This window comes from Mirounga angustirostris, unplaced genomic scaffold (assembly GCF_029215605.1).
Source record: "Mirounga angustirostris isolate CCGP_5_RB_7025 unplaced genomic scaffold, mMirAng1.0.hap1 SCAF_11, whole genome shotgun sequence".
Lineage (NCBI taxonomy): Eukaryota > Metazoa > Chordata > Mammalia > Carnivora > Phocidae > Mirounga > Mirounga angustirostris.
In genome coordinates this window covers 7,974,684-7,990,522 of record NW_026991719.1, presented here as the reverse complement: position 1 = coordinate 7,990,522, position 15,839 = coordinate 7,974,684, and the positions used below count along the sequence as shown (strand labels likewise).

General features: G+C 43.8%; 1 protein-coding gene across 9 annotated transcripts in view; it reads left to right on the top strand.

The window, feature by feature from the left end:
* ARHGAP6 (Rho GTPase activating protein 6) overlaps nucleotides 1–15,839 on the top strand; it is a 474,622-nt gene that overhangs the window by 390,348 nt on the left and 68,435 nt on the right. For 8 of the 9 annotated variants that reach the window (XM_064573729.1, XM_045874487.3, XM_045874492.3 and 5 more), the window contains exon 2: nucleotides 8,450–8,609. In XM_064573729.1, the coding sequence (XP_064429799.1) occupies nucleotides 8,450–8,609 (160 nt within the window). Of the gene's footprint in view, nucleotides 1–3,466; nucleotides 3,563–8,449; nucleotides 8,610–15,839 lie in introns of those variants that run through there. The other variant, XM_064573732.1, reaches the window with a different exon arrangement.

Below are 15,839 nucleotides of genomic sequence, written 5' to 3'. Positions count from 1 at the left end.
TTTTATTTATTTATTTGAGAGAGAGAGAATGAGATAAAGCATGGGGGGGGGAGGGTCAGAGGGAGAAGCAGACTCCCTGCCGAGCAGGGAGCCCGATGCGGGACTCGATCCCGGGACTCCAGGATCATGACCTGAGCCGAAGGCAGTCGCCCAACCAACTGAGCCACCCAGGCGCCCTTTTTTATTTATTTGAGAGAGAGAGAGAATGAGAGACAGAGAGCATGAGAGGGAGGAGGGTCAGAGGGAGAAGCAGACTCCCCGCTGAGCAGGGAGCCCGATGCGGGACCCGATCCCGGGACTCCAGGATCATGACCTGAGCCGAAGGCAGTCGCCCAACCAACTGAGCCACCCAGGCGCCCGACAATGTTCATTTCTACTTCTTTGGTTTATCAATAATTTCGGTGAACAGGCCATGTGCAGATAACCACTTTTATATCACCCCAACTTTTACATACTTTCCAATATCCCCAATGCTTACTATGTTGTGTGATTTCTTTGCAGGCTCTTTGGGATGTTGCCTAGAGAAAATCTTAGGAGAGGAGGAAGATGTTGATCCTAAAGACAAATCCTAATCATAGATGTGCCTTTACTTTTAGTCTGGTCCAGGGGTCAGCAGACTTTCTCTGTGAAGGGCCAGATAGTAAATATTTTCAGCTTTGCAGGCCAGTGAAAGCAGCAGTAAACAATACCTAAGTGAATGAGTGTGGCTGTGTTCCGATAAACCTTTATTTACAAAAGCAATCAGTCGGCAGGATTTGGTTCCCAGGCACTTGCTTGCCAACCCCTGGCTGGTCATCATCCCTATGTCATGGATTAGGAAAACAAAGCATAGGAGGGAAAATAGCTTCCTAAAAGCCACAAGGTGGGAAGGTGGCAGAAGTGGAATTTAAGCCCCAGCAGCCTAGCTGGTAAAAATGGACTGCTGTACCTACCAACTGTTCAGAATTTTCTAAAATTCCTTCTTTAAAAAAAAAACAGACTAGAATAGATTAATAAAGCATAAAAATTATGTCCGATGTAGCAGAGGTGTTCAATTTTCTTTTTTTTTTTTTAAGATTTTATTTATTTATTTGACAGAGAGAGAGACAGCGAGAGAGGGAACACAAGCAGGGGGAGTGGGAGAGGGAGAAGCAGGCTTCCCGCCGAGCAGGGAGCCCGATGCGGGGCTCGATCCCAGGACCCCGGGATCATGACCTGAGCCGAAGGCAGACGCTTAACGACTGAGCCACCCAGGCGCCCCGAGGTGTTAAATTTTCTTAAAGATCTTTTGAGAAGGAGTGGATGACAAATCAAGAGAAGAAAAATTAGCGAATGTTCTTCTGTTGAGTCCCTCAAGAAATAACTTCTTTTAAGAGTCCAAACAGGGGTGTGACAGCTACGCACATACGGTTGGCTTTGGCAGAAGCTCATGAAGAAGGGAGTTCCTTGTCACTGGTGCTGTGCTCACTTTGGAGTTATAAAGAACTAGGCAGCCCTTTTCAGAAATGTTGGTTGCGAGCCTGGTGTTTAAACTTATGCCATGCTTCAGCAACACATTGTGATTATCTGGGAACCTTGGTTGTGCAAACAGTAGAAAACGGTTAAAAAGAAATTTAGCCCCTGGTATGGTTTACCTAAATGGCGTGCCATTTTTCGGGCCTTAACTTACTGATCTGGTCTTTTCTTCTGCTCCTCACCCATGTGAAGCCACATTCCTGCTGGCTAGCTTGTAAACACCTAGAAAAGGCATCTAACACACAGTGGACGCATTTATTCATGAATTCAGTGCACATTTCTTAAGAGTTTTTGGTGTCCCTAAACCTGCCAGGTTTAAAAGGGGGATGCAAATGTAGAGTAATGATGATTAATATTATAACTTTAATTACCACGTATTCAGGGCTTGCTGGGAGCTAATAAGCCCTCTCCAAGAAATTGCCTTGCATTGTTTCATATGATCACTGCAAACCCGCGAGTGGTCTTGTTCTTTGCTCCATCTTATTGATGAGGGCACTGAGGCTCAGGGATGTTCCGCATCTTGCCAAAGAGCTCATTTCCATCTGAACCCAAGTCTTCACCACCGTACCAGTGGGTCTCAACCTTCATTGTGCAAAACTAAGAATCATCTGGGGATGCTGGCTTATGATGAAGGCACTCGAGCCCCGTTCCTTGTGACCCTAATTCCCTAAACCTGCCTTAGAGCCCAGAAACCTGCATGTTTAACAAGAATCATCTGTCCAGGTAATTCCACTGCCCTGGGTCTGCGGGCCATATTTTGAGCAGCCCTGCATCACTCCTTGTTGGCTCCCTTGGCCTTGGGAAGTTTACAGTTGGATGAGGTTAAAGAAATGCCACAATTAGAGACTAGTCTCAAGGACATAAGAAAACAATGTGGTATAGACCAAAACCAAAATTATTTCAATCGATTTTATTTCATGGGAAAATCAATTCTGTTTGTAAAGATGCAATTTAACTCAAAAGAATGACCTTTCTGAATAAATCACAGATATTAGATTGTTGGTTTTGCAGTTTGTCTTTTGCTTCTTTTTTTTTTCGAAATGTGGAGACGTATACTTCTGGTGGGAAGGAAGACTCTTTAGTTAATGCTTTTGGTGAACTGTTCTCCAGTTGATCAAGATTCTGTTGTATCGAGACCTTTCTTTGGTTTGTTTGTTCCTCTTAAATTGGTTTGTGCTGTTTGTGCTTCTTAATGCTAGTTTTAAATAACTTCCATAATTCTGTTTATTTACATAATACACAGAGTAATACATGTATAATATACAGAATAATGTACCATATACTTAAGAATACATAGTGCATGCATTTAATGTTAAACCAAACTCATCAATGGTTGTTAATAGCACCTGACACCATCATTTTAAGGAGATTCTATGTAATCTGGGCCTAACAGCAGACCTAACGTATGCTATGCCAGGGTTTCTCAGCCTCTGGACTATGAACCTTTTGGGCCAGACATTTCCTTATTGTGGGGGGCTGTCTTGTGTGTTGTAGGATGTTGAACAGATCCCTGACCTTTACCCACTAGATGCCAGTAGCAAAGCCCTCCCCAGACTTCCGACAGCCAAAAATGTTTCCAGACATTGCCAGCAGTCCCCTGAGGGGGCGAAAATCACCCTCAAAAACCACTGTGCTATTATCTTTTTTGTATCATATTGTTACCCTTTGTTAATGCTGTCCAATAGTACCCCAGATTTAAAGAATATTTTTACAATTGTCAAGGCCTTTAGTTTATCCAGAAACATTTGGTAGTTTCAACTTCACTTACATTTATGATATTGAAACAAATTTGAAATCATCCACTCTCAACCTTGAAAGAAAAATCCTATGGCAACCACTCGAAAGACTAGAGCTAGAGAGCCTTAAAATGAGTCATCCATTTATGAGATGAACAGTCACCAAAGAAACATGCTGGCCTGGAATGCAATTTGAGGGTTGAGGAAAAGCCAGACGCACATTCTAGGCTGGGCTGGTGGGCTTTGGCACTCTTCTGGCTGCTTGTCATGAGGATCATGGGGCAATATCGACCTTTGTGTTCATGTCTTCCTGCTCCTGAGAGGTCTGATGGGTGAGCGTGGGTGTTATGGATTCATTATTCTGCGGGTCTGATATTATGTTTATATTCTGCCTTCATATACTGGCATTTTTTGGCTCATCAACAGGCTCTGTTTCAAAAGACTGTTTCTCTTTTTTTTTTTTAAGAGAGAGAGAGTACATCATATGTTAATTAATTGAATTTAAATAAGAGAGAGAGAGAGAGGGGGAGAGGGCAAATCTTAAGCAGGCTCCACGCCCAGCATGGAACCCAAAAGACTGTTTCTTAGCAGTTTATTCAAATCCACAAGACATCTCCCACATAGATAAAACATTACACGGGTGGTTCATTTCCAATTTCTTATTAAACTTGTGATGCACCTGATTCGTTTAGTCCATAGATTGACAGGTATTTATTCAGTTGACAGTTAAGTGCCAGGTACTGTCTTGAATACTGGGAACATCAAGGTGAGTAAACCAGGTGAGTTTCTTGCCCTCCTGAATCTAGCCCATATATATAGCTCATGATGCAGGGTCCTGGGACAGGGTCTCTGGTACATGGTAGTAGATGCTAAATAAATATGTGCAGGATATTAAAAGAGCCTTATCGGGGCGCCTGGGTGGCTCAGTTGGCTGAGCGTCTGCCTTCCACTCAGGTCATGATCCTGGAGTCCTGGAATCAAGCTCCCCTGCTCAGCGGGGAGCCTGCTTCTCCCTCCCCCCACCACCCCTGCTCGTGCATGTGCGCGTGCGTTCTCTCTCTCTCTGTGTCTCAAATAAATAAATAAAATCTTAAAAAAAAATAAGCAGAGGAGTTAGGACACAGACATGTACTGAGAGAAGACCATGTGAAAACAGAGAAGATGCCATTAAAAAACAAATAGATCGGGGCGCCTGGGTGGCTCAGTTGTTAGGTGTCTGCCTTTGGCTCAGGTCATGATCCCAGGGCTCTGGGATCGAGCCCCACATCAGGCTCCCTGCTCGGCAGGAAGCCTGCTTCTCCCTCTCCCCCTCCCCCTGCTTTTGTTCCCTCTCTTGCCGCGTCTCTCTCTGTCAAATAAATAAGTAAAATCTTAAAAAAAAAAAAAAAAAAAAGATCTTAATCTCTTTGTATCAGGGATCGGCAAACTCTAGTCAGTGGGCCAAATCCAGCTTGCTGGCTGTTTTTTGTACCACCAAGCTAAGAATGGTTTTAAATGGTTGAAAAAAATCACAGAAGAGTAGTATGTGGTTCTAGGTGTCTCTCTTAGAGACTTAGAGAGTGTTACTCTCTACTTATTCAAATTTGACTCAGCAGCAAACCTAACTCGGCATCTTTGCTGATCTCTACATGCTTGATGTGCTCCCTCCCTCAATTTCTTTCAAAATTTGTTTCCAGTCCTCTTTCCCGTATGTAGATCTGACCAGGCTCCACTCGCACTCAAGGTTCCTTAATGTCTAGTCATCACCTACTGAGTAAAGTCCAATCTACTTTGCAATGCCCGCAGAAAAAGCCCTCCAGGATCTGGCCTTGACTTCTGCGTGGCTTCACCTCCCGCTATTTCCCTCCCTCCAACCCTGTAATTTCCCCAAATGAGCTCATTTTCTCAAATTAGTTTGCCTTGGCACCCACTGTTTTTTCCAATGTTGCATTTCTACTGGACAAACCTTCACTCCTCTTATTCAACCTTCCAGTCTCCACTGAAACACCACCTTCTCGAGAAAGCTTTCCTTGATCCCCCAGACAGATGTCCGAACCTTTTCTCCTAGACACCCCGTTGCATCTGGTACTGACTTCCAGTATCACAATCTCTATGTTTGATGGATTGTTTGTGCTTTTTCCTTATTAAAGTTTAACTCCTTAAGGACAAGGACTGTGATGTCACTTTGATAATCCCAAGCCTAGTAGTGTTCTCAGCATGTAATAGGTGCTCATTAAATTTTTAAAAAAATAATTAACCAGGAGGACATAGCAAATAAAAATAAAATGTATCTTATAGGGATTGGTTTATTTCAGTCATAAGCTATGGTTCAGAGGTTGGCCAGCCACAGCCCCTGGACAAACCCAGCCTTCCACCTGTTCTTATAAATGAAGTTTTACTGGAACACAGCCACACTCATTCATTTATGAGTTGTCTATGGCTGCTTTCTGCCACAAAGACAGATTTGAGTAGTTTTGACAGAGACCACATGGCCTACAAAGCCTGAAATATTTACTGTCTGGCCTTTTACAGAAAAAGATAGTCAACCCCTGCTATAGATAATTGAGCCAATTGGAGGTCTCACTCTTAAATGCTTTTTTAATGAATAGGCATGTAATTCTATTTTGACACTTCAAATAGCAGTGGGCTTTCCTAGATACCTAAACTTCATATTTAAAAGTCACCGACTCATCTGGAACTTCCGTTTGGGAGGAAAAAATGCAATTCACTGATACTGTACCTTGTGGTACCCTAAGCCTAAAGGGTGTGAGTGAGAGGTACACCCAAGGCGTGAGTCCCCAACTCCTGTCTAAACTTGGGCTTCCTCCGATTATACCAAAAACAGAAAAAAGAAAGAAAAAAATGCAAAATATACTGGGCCTGGAAGAATTCTTTTCAGTTCACCAGATGTGACAGCAGTCACCCACTTTGCCTAGATTTGCTCACTCACTCCCCTGCCCAGATTGTCCCCCACATCGTGCTCCCCAACCCCGCCTGGGCTCCTGCTAGTTCTCACCATGATCCACTGGATACAGACTCATACTTGTGAAGACAAACAAAAAGCCCTCACTTCCTTTAACTCCTTTCCAGACGTGGCCTTCCCTGTGAGGCCTTTCCTGGCCGCTGTCTCCGAAACATAAATCGTGTCCTGTCCTCACACTGCCGACCCCTTCCCTGCTTTTTGGTCCATCCCTAGCCATTACCATATTTAACACACTATACCCTTTACTTACCCTGGTGATTGTCTGCCCCTGCTAGAGCATAACATCTCCATCCGTTAAATGGATGAATAAATACACGCAACCCCACATCAAAGGGGAAAAATATCCAAGAATTAACAGGGTGCCATTTACTCTCGGAATGAACATTTTGGCAGGAATTTGCTACCACGAGGGAACGCAGGTGCTTTAAGAGCTGCTGGGGCCAGTCTTTCTTGTCTCTCTTTTGTGAGGTGAGCTGTGAGGATGGTGAAGTCTTAGGGGGTTCCTTAAGGGTTCCTCAGATGCACAGCAGCTCCCGGGTACTGCCCATGGGGGCCAGCACCGCTCCTTCCTCCTGGAACTTTTTTTGATGGTCAAGGCACTTTTTTTGATGTTTCAAAGCTCTTGGGCGGTGGCCAACATCTGTGGGTCACAGGAAGTCCTCCTCAGTTAGGGAACATTGGGCTTCAGAAGATCCTGAGGTCTTATTTCTTGGGGCATCACATTCTCGCCGTCTGCAGGGAGGATAGAGCTCTTCACCCTCTGGATGTACGTGTGCACATGAACATACTCAGGTTTGGGGGAGTCTTGCCTTTGATTCTTTGATGTGGAGGATTTGAACATCAGATGTCTCTGCAATTATACATAGTTCTTATTGATCATATCTCTGTACCTCTCATGATCAAAATAGCTCAGAATGCTGTAAATAGAAGCTTAGCGGTTACACAATTTAGCAGAGAGTTGAGGGCACAAGTTTTTAGCTTGAGTTCTGGTTGGTTCCAAATCTTGTTAAGTTCTACGATTTGGGGAGAATTACTTAACTTCTGCAAGCCTCAATTTCATCTGCATTGTATTATAATTTATTTACATATACTGAATGTTACTATAATATTACTGTAACGTATCATACACATGGATTATAATCATGTATCATAAGTATGTATTATATCTAATAATAATATGTTATATATTGTAAATATACTAGATTGTATTATTATATAGTATACTGTATTATTAAATACTATGCAGTTTACCCTTGAGCATTGTGGGAGCTGGGGCATCAACACCCCCATGCAGTCAAAAATCTGTGTTTAATTTTTGACTCCCCCAAAACTTAACTACTAATAGGCTACTTGACTGGAAGTCTTACCAATAACATAAATTTACTGTATATTGTATGTATTATAGACTGTATTCTTACAATAAAGTAAGCTAGAGAAAAGAAGATGTGATTAAGAAAATCGTAAGGGGGGCGCCTGGGTGGCTCAGTCGGTTAAGCGTCTGCCTTCAGCTCAGGTCATGATCCCAGGGACCTGGGATCGAGCCCCTCATCGGGCTCCCTGCTCAGTGGGGAGTCTGCTTCTCCCTCAGCCCCTCCGCCCATCCGTGCATGCTTGCATTCTGTCTCTGTCTCTGAAATAAATAAAATCTTTTTTTAAAAAAGAAATACATAAGGAAGAGCAAATACATTTACAGTACTGTACAGTATTTATCCAAAAATATCCAAGTACAAGTGAGCAGACTTGTGTAGTCCAAACCCGTGTCATTCAAGGGTGAACTGTGTAAGATAGGGTCAGAAATGGTAACGGCCTCATAAGGTTGTTGGTGCGACCCGGCACTGTCGCCGGCACCCAGTAGGCTGGCCATACGTTTGCCCTCCTGGATCCAGTGTGCATGACGAAAAATTGCTGGCAGCAATTTTTCCTGTGACTGAGATACATAACCAAAAAGTTCCCATGCGTTCCCAGAGAAGAGAGGCAGTAGGACCCTCACAATGTCTTTCCCATAGCTTTCTTTGGCCTCTGTGTGAATCATTATATGAGATCAAGTGATCCGGCAGATACTAGAGATTTGGATGTTTGCAACGGACTGAGAAAATTCACGGTTAGCTGAGAGTAGATTTGATTTGAGCGATGGATAGACAACTTTGGAGCCCAAAGAGGAAGTTTGCTTGAGTCTGTGACTGACTAAGAGGAAGGATGAGCTTTGTGAGACATAGATGAGCTCTGTAACTCCTGATGTGTTCTCCTTGTTCTGCAGGGTGATTTCACCTGGAACAGCATGTCTGGCCGCAGTGTGCGGCTGAGATCCGTCCCCATCCAGAGTCTCTCAGAGCTGGAGCGAGCCCGGCTGCAGGAAGTGGCTTTTTATCAGTTGCAGCAGGACTGTGACCTGAGCTGTCCCATCACCATTCCCAAAGGTAAGGCCATGTGCGCCGTTCCGCCAGGGAACGCTGTGACTCAAACGTCTGTTTTGCCAAAGCCACAAGCTGCAGACTCATCTCACACCTGACATCAACACAGGAAGGAAGCGACAGCTTCTTGGTTGTTGGCTGGCATTAATGTCCACTTTGAAAGACATGTTCAAGGGGGACAGTTGATGTGTCAACCAATATGTTTATTCAAAGGGAAGGTCAGCTTGAGTTATTGAAAGGGAAAGCCATGTGTATCTCGCTAGTCTACATAACTTCAGAACAATCAATTAAAAAGGACTTTTGGAAAGGTCAACTTCAAGCTCGAACTAAAACCGTATCTATTTCAACAGGATTTCAAAATAATCCGTTGAAAAGAATGCTTTTGCAATCTATTAAAACGTGTCACTTGACCTTCTGCTAACCCAGAATCAGGGATGATACTCATGTTAACTCTTTTTTATCATCTTTCACCTGGCATGTCTATGCTGAGGTTCACCACCATGACCCTGGAGCCATTCAGGCCTGAGGGTCTGAAGTTTTCACAAATACAGGTCCTGACTCTGGTAAAGATAAGACGCATGTATTTGAAATCTTGTAATCTATGAAATTGTGTTTTTGAATGTTTACCGTCTTCTGTAAGGGTACTTTATACTTTGTGAAAGTGTGTAGCACAAAGGTGATTTGTTGTTCTTTCAGTTTCTGAACAGAACAGAAATGTTGTCGGGAAACCCAATTTGTAGTGAAGGGAATGATGACTCTAAAAAGTTCTATGAAACCCAGACTGGATGCACATCAGATAAGATACGAGGGAACAAACATTCTTTGTAGCTTTGTTTTTTAATCCAGTTAATTTGATGTTTCTCTTTGTTCCTGCTTTTTAAAGAGTCCACTAAATAAATAACCTTTACCAAACAGTTTTATAAAAATGATCTGCTGGAAGCTCTGTCTCCATTAGTTGTTACTGAGACTGTGTGGTTCCTAGCATATTCAGGGTAATATTTGCTCTATCAAGATGTTCAAAGACGTTTGAGCTATAGGAGTTATTTTGATATTTTCTATCAAAATAGGAACTAATGATTTACAAATGATTTCTTATTTATGGAGGAGAGAAGGAATCGTGTGGCTGGGTGGAGAGAAACAGACATCAATCACCCAAGAGTTCTGAAGCTCTTCTTTGGGGCAGATGATTATAGACATCAACCGAGGTCCTTCAAATACAGGGCCAGCGCCGAGTGTCGTGATGGCAGCTTTGGTCCGAGGGTGGCCATTTGGTTGCATGTGAACCCCTAAGTGGAGGTTCTAAACAGGGTCAGATTCACTGTGTGGATAATTTATTCAGGAAAAAGCAATACAGTGGCCACGGCCTAGAACCTAAAGAAATGATAGCAAGCCTAATGAGACAGTGGGTATGATGAAAATGAAAACATACTCAAGCTCACACTTTTGTTCTTTGTCGCTCTAGAAGGATTGTAGGCATTTGTTTATGGGTATCGGTTTGGAGACCCTCTTCCTCCGAGAGACTGGTGCTTCCAGGGCTCAGATGAATGATGGCCTGACATATTCATGGGCTGCTGGGGTTCCCCATAGAAAGGGAAGAATCGAGGAGTGGATGGTGGGGAAGTGACTGAGGTGACTTCCAAGAGTGACTGCAGGGGTGGGGTCCAGAGCACCAGCAGACTCTGACCTCCCGACCTATAACGATAGGTGGACATGGGTGATACGGGCGCAGGTGCAGACAGATTAGAAGACAGTGGGCAAGCACGTGGGATTTTGCTCCAGACTGCCTCTCCGCTGTCAGCGAGCTAGGAAGCAATGTCATCTGCTAGGAGTGAGGATGGCGAGGAGGTCCTGGAGGCTGGAGGAAAGAGGAGAGGAGCGGACGAGAGGGGAGCCAATGGACCAGCAGTGTTGCAGGATTGCAATGTGGCCCGAAAGGTCCATTTGAGGCTAGTAGCTGGGAATTTAAATTGCAAAATAAACATCCTGGCAGCTAAACATGGCTACAGCGAAACATAACCACGTCGCGCTTTAAACTTCCCAGCCCTAGTGAATCCAATCTCCTCTCCCCAGAGTTAGGATTTTCTAGGCAAGTTCAGTGATGGTAGAGAGGGACAAGACTGTTGAGAGGACATCAGTGGTAGGCAGAATAATGCACTCCCGAAGACGGCCACGTCCTGCGACTGTTTCCTCACCCGCTCCCAAATCTTTGCAGATGTGATCGGTCAAGGTCCTTGAGATAGCAAGATGATCCTGGTTTATCTGGGATGGCCGGAGCCAAGCACATGGTTATTGAAAAGCAGAGAAACTTTCCCAGGCTACAGCTGAGTCTGAGAGAGCCAGGACTATGGAGGAACAGTCAGAGCGAGGAAACGGATTCTCCCTGGAAAGGATACAATCCTGCTGGCGCCTTGGTTTTAGCCCAGCGAGACCTGTTTCAGACTTCTGACCTCCAGAAATGTCAGATGATAAATTTGAGTCGTTTAAGCCACTAAGTTTGTGGTCGTTGGTTACAGAAGTGGTAGGAAACTAATTAATACAGTGTCCACGGGAGTGATGATAACCCCAGACCGTGGGATCTCAGTTGGATAAGAGAAGTTAGAAATAAATACAGAAATCTGTAGTTTTCTTGAATAAGAAGAATCAGTAATATAAAGATGTCAATTATGTCATTAGTGAGCTATAAACTGAATGTGATTCCAAAAACCACACCAAAACAATTTGTTTTTGTATTATCACTAAATTGCTCTAAACATCATCTAGACAAATAACTATGTAAGAGTAGGCAGGGGAAATTTGAGAAAGAGGTCAAGTGGAGAGTATCCCTATCCATTCAGTAAAATGTCATACAACGAAAGCAATTAAAAGAGTATTTGTGAAGCAGTACAATAGAAGACAACAGAGTTCAGAAATGAACAAAAATACAGGAACTTACGACATGGTAAATATGGCTCTTTTTTTCTTTTTGGTCAAGGGGAAAATGATGGATTATTATTAAGTCTTAGTGACAATGAGACAACCATTGAAGAGAAAAGGTTGGACTCTGACCTTAGTCCTTACATCAAAATAAGTTGATGTGGAAGAAATATTTGAGGATGTTTTTAATGAAACTGTTAAGTGCACCAAAACAAACCATAGCTGGATATTTATATGTTTTTACATTGCGGAAGGCATTACCCAGAAAACATGAAGCGAATGACACGTTTCACTACGTTAAAGAACAAAAGATAGAATCATCTGTGTGGCAAACAAATAAATAAATAGGAATTTACAGCACATCTGACCAGCTAAAGGCTAACTACTATATAAAGCTTTATTACAAATTAATCTGGAAAAGAAAAATAATTAAAATATAGGCAAATTACAGGAAGCACACAGAAAAAGAAATACCAATGCCTGACAAATATTTGAAAAGGTGCTCACCCTCCTATGTGTTAAAAGAAATGCAAGCTAAACACCAAGGAAGGTTTTTTTCCCTCTCAGATTGGAACAGCTCCAAAAGTGGGGTAATGTACTTGCTGGGAAAACAGACACTCTCGTACTATTGGTAGGAGTTTCGCTGTTGCACTAACTCACAAGGCAATTGGGCAACACCTAACTTTTAAATGGCTCAGCAATATTACTTTTAAGAATGTATCTCACAGATACACACTTGTGTTAGCTGAGGTAGGCTAACCCCTCAGCGCCTTAACACGACAAAAGTTTCTTTTTTTTTTTTATTTCTTTTTTTTATTCTTATGTTAATCCCCATACATTACATCATTAGTTTTAGATGAAGTGTTCCATGATTCATTGTTTGTGCACAACACCCAGTGCTCCATGCAGAACGTGCCCTCCTCAATACCCACCACCAGGCTAACCCATCCTCCCACCCCCCTCCCCTCTAGAACCCTGTTTGTGTTTCAGAGTCCATCGTCTCTCATGGTTCGTCTACCCCTCCGATTTCCTCCGCTTCATTCTTCCCCTCCCGCTACCTTCTTCTTCTTCTTTTTTTTTTCTTAACAAATATTGCATTATTTGTTTCAGAGGTACAGATCTGAGATTCAACAGTCTTGCACAATTCACAGCGCTTACCAGAGCACATACCCTCCCCAGTGTCTATCACCCAGTCACCCCATCCCTCCCACCCCACCCCCCACCCCAGCAACCCTCAGTTTGTTTCCTGCGATTAAGAATTCCTCATATCAGTGAGATCATATGATACATGCCTTTCTCTGTTTAACTTATTTCACTGAACATAATACCCTCCAGTTCCATCCACGTCGTTGCAAATGGCAAGATCTCATTCCTTTTACATCATTAGTTTTTGATGTAGTGTTCCATGATTCATTGTTTGTGCATAACACCCAGTGCTCTATGCAGAATGTGCCCTCCTCAGTACCCATCACCAGGCTAACCCATCCTCCCACCCCCTCCCCTCTAGGACCCTCAGTTTGTTTTTCAGAGTCCATCATCTCTCATGGTTCGTCCACCCCTCCGATTTCCCCCGCCTCATTCTTCCCCTCCCGCTACCTTCTTCTTCTTCTTCTTTTTTTTTTTTTTCTTAACATATATTGCATTATTTGTTTCAGAGGTACAGATCTGAGATTCAACAGTCCTGCGGGACAAAAGTTTCTTACTGAGGCATGTATCCCATGCAGGGTGGCCGTGGGGGCCGGGAGAGGGGACTGCACTGCGTGCAATTATTCGGGACCCTAGGCTTCTCGAGTCTTGTGGCTCCTCCCTCCCCGAGACCCATTCAGCCAGAAGACAACCCAAACTCAAAACTGACAATATCTACATAAACCTTATAAAATGACTGATGAGCTTAATTTGCTATCCCTTCTAAACTTAAGCTGTTTCAAAAAGGGACTTTTGAAGATGCTGTACAGAACCTAGAGAAATCTTTGGTGGTAGAGATCAGGAGGCCTTTCGGTGGGAGGGATCCTCTCTGTGACTTTTCTTTTCTTTTCTTTTCTTTTTAAAGATTTTATTTATTTATTTGACAGAGAGACACAGCGAGAGAGGGAACACAAGCAGGGGGAGTGCGAGAGGGAGAAGCAGGCTTCTCGCTGAGCAAGGAGCCCGATGCGGGGCTCGATTCCAGGACCCTGGGATCATGACCTGAGCCAAAGGCAGACGCTTAACGACTGAGCCACCCAGGCGCCCCTCTCTGTGACTTTTCCCTGTGAGCCTGAGCTTGCCCCATGGAGACAACCATGGAATGTTTCCTCCTGGTCAAAGGCTGCTCTCGGCATAGGCTTTGGAATCAGACTTTCTAGTCTGTAAATGGCCCAATCCTGAACAGCAGAACCAGGAAAACAAATGCGGGGAGCGGGGTCAAGAAATTCAACAACACCTCAGGCCTGTGTGAACTTTTCATTTATTCACAACACATCAACAGAGTACTATTTATCTATCAGATAGTGGGTTAGGCTCGGGTAGCATGGATTTGGTAGCATTTTAATACAAATGGTCTAAGGCAGGGGTTAGCAACTGGCCTGCTGGTCACACCCGGCTCCCCATCTGTTTCTGTACCGAAAGTCTTACTGGAACGCTGCTATGCTCTTTCATGTGCAGATTGTTTCTGGTTCTTTCGGGCTGCCAAGGCAGACTTGAGTAGTGACAGCCCCTATGTCTCACAGGCTCAAGTGCTTACTCTCTGGGCCCTAACAGGAAAACTTTGCTGTCTAAGGTAAGACAAAAGGAAGTGACTGATTTCTGCCACAGTCAGGAAAGCAAGTTACTGCGGGCATTATGGCTTCACCTCGTTATATTGTAAACTAAGTATTTAAAGCCGAATGGTTGTTCCAGAAGACAGAAATGCATATGCATGTTTTCTTTAGTGCTCTTCCCCCCCCATCATTCAACTAATTTCTGATACCATATTTGAGAAAGGCTTAGTTTATGTATTTTGAAAATGGTGTCATGGGCTGAGGAATTGCTGATGGTCTCAGAAAAGGTAGACAGTAGTCTAATAAAAGAGTACCCCGATGCCTCAAAATTGCTATTGTATGCCTTCCTTATACAGTGGTCCCTCACCGGGGCACCTGGGTGGCTCAGTGGGTTAAGTGTCTGCCTTCGGCTCAGGTCATGATCCCAGGGTCCTGGGATCGAGCCCCACATCGGGCTCCCTGCTCAGTGGAGAGTCTGCTTCTCCCTCTCCCACTTCCTCTGCTTCTGTTCTCTCTCTTGCTGTCTCTCTCTCTGTCAAATAAATAAATAAAATCTTAAATAAACAAACAAATAAATAAATAAATAAAATGGTCCCTCATCATTGTCACCAGTGTAAAACCCAACTAAGCAACTCAGTGAAATCAAGAAAATGGTATTTTTGGTAGGGTAACACTCAAGCTGTCTTTGTGATTTCAATGTGGTTTGTGATTTAAGTGTTGATTTAAAAAAAAGAAGGGCAACCTGATGGGCAAGGAAATGGAGCTTGGGTGTTTACGTACCAACCCTGGATGGGAGATCTGACTATCCGCTTTCTAAGTTGTTCTTGCTGGTGGTGTCCAGGTGGAGAGGTGATGTGCTAGAACTATTTGTCAAAGCCTTCTGTGTAAGTAAAAATGAAATTGAGACCCAGGGTAAAATCTGCAAACTCCCCCGTGGGGGGAAATGCGGAGAGGAAGTCAACACCACCAATTAGGGTGTTGATCAAAGAATAATGTTAGACCACTGGGCTTCGAGGTCCTCAACACATATCTCCATAGGGTGAGCTGCCGAGCTAGGTCTATCTTTTATGTGTCCACGCTCACCTTTTCTGTGGCCTCCCAGAGGACTGTGATTTCCCCAGGGTCAGGCTGTGTCTTATTTCTCTTTGAATCTGGAATGCCAGGTAAACCACCCACTTCTCTGCCTGATGCCACTGCGCCTCAGCGAATCTTCGAGAAGTGAATGAATGCACGCACGCACACATGCACATCACCTTTAAAACGGAGCTCCTTCCTCTCCTCTTCCCTAACTCTCTAAAGGGCATCGTCCACGCCTTTCTCTTCTTTTCCCCAGGATCCCCAGGAATGATTTTGAGACCTGAGTGTTTCCCTATTACTTCACCCATGCCCAGTTTCCGACTTTGACGGATGGTCTTACAGGGTTGGTGTGAGGTTTAAAAGAAGTAAGAACCATGGTGAGCTTCAAACATCTCCCGAAACTATACACACTCTCAGTGAAAGTTTCCTGTCCCCATCACCATCATCATTGTCATCATCACCAGATCACTTTGTCTCGTATCTGCCCTCAGCTCGTCCTTACGTCTCA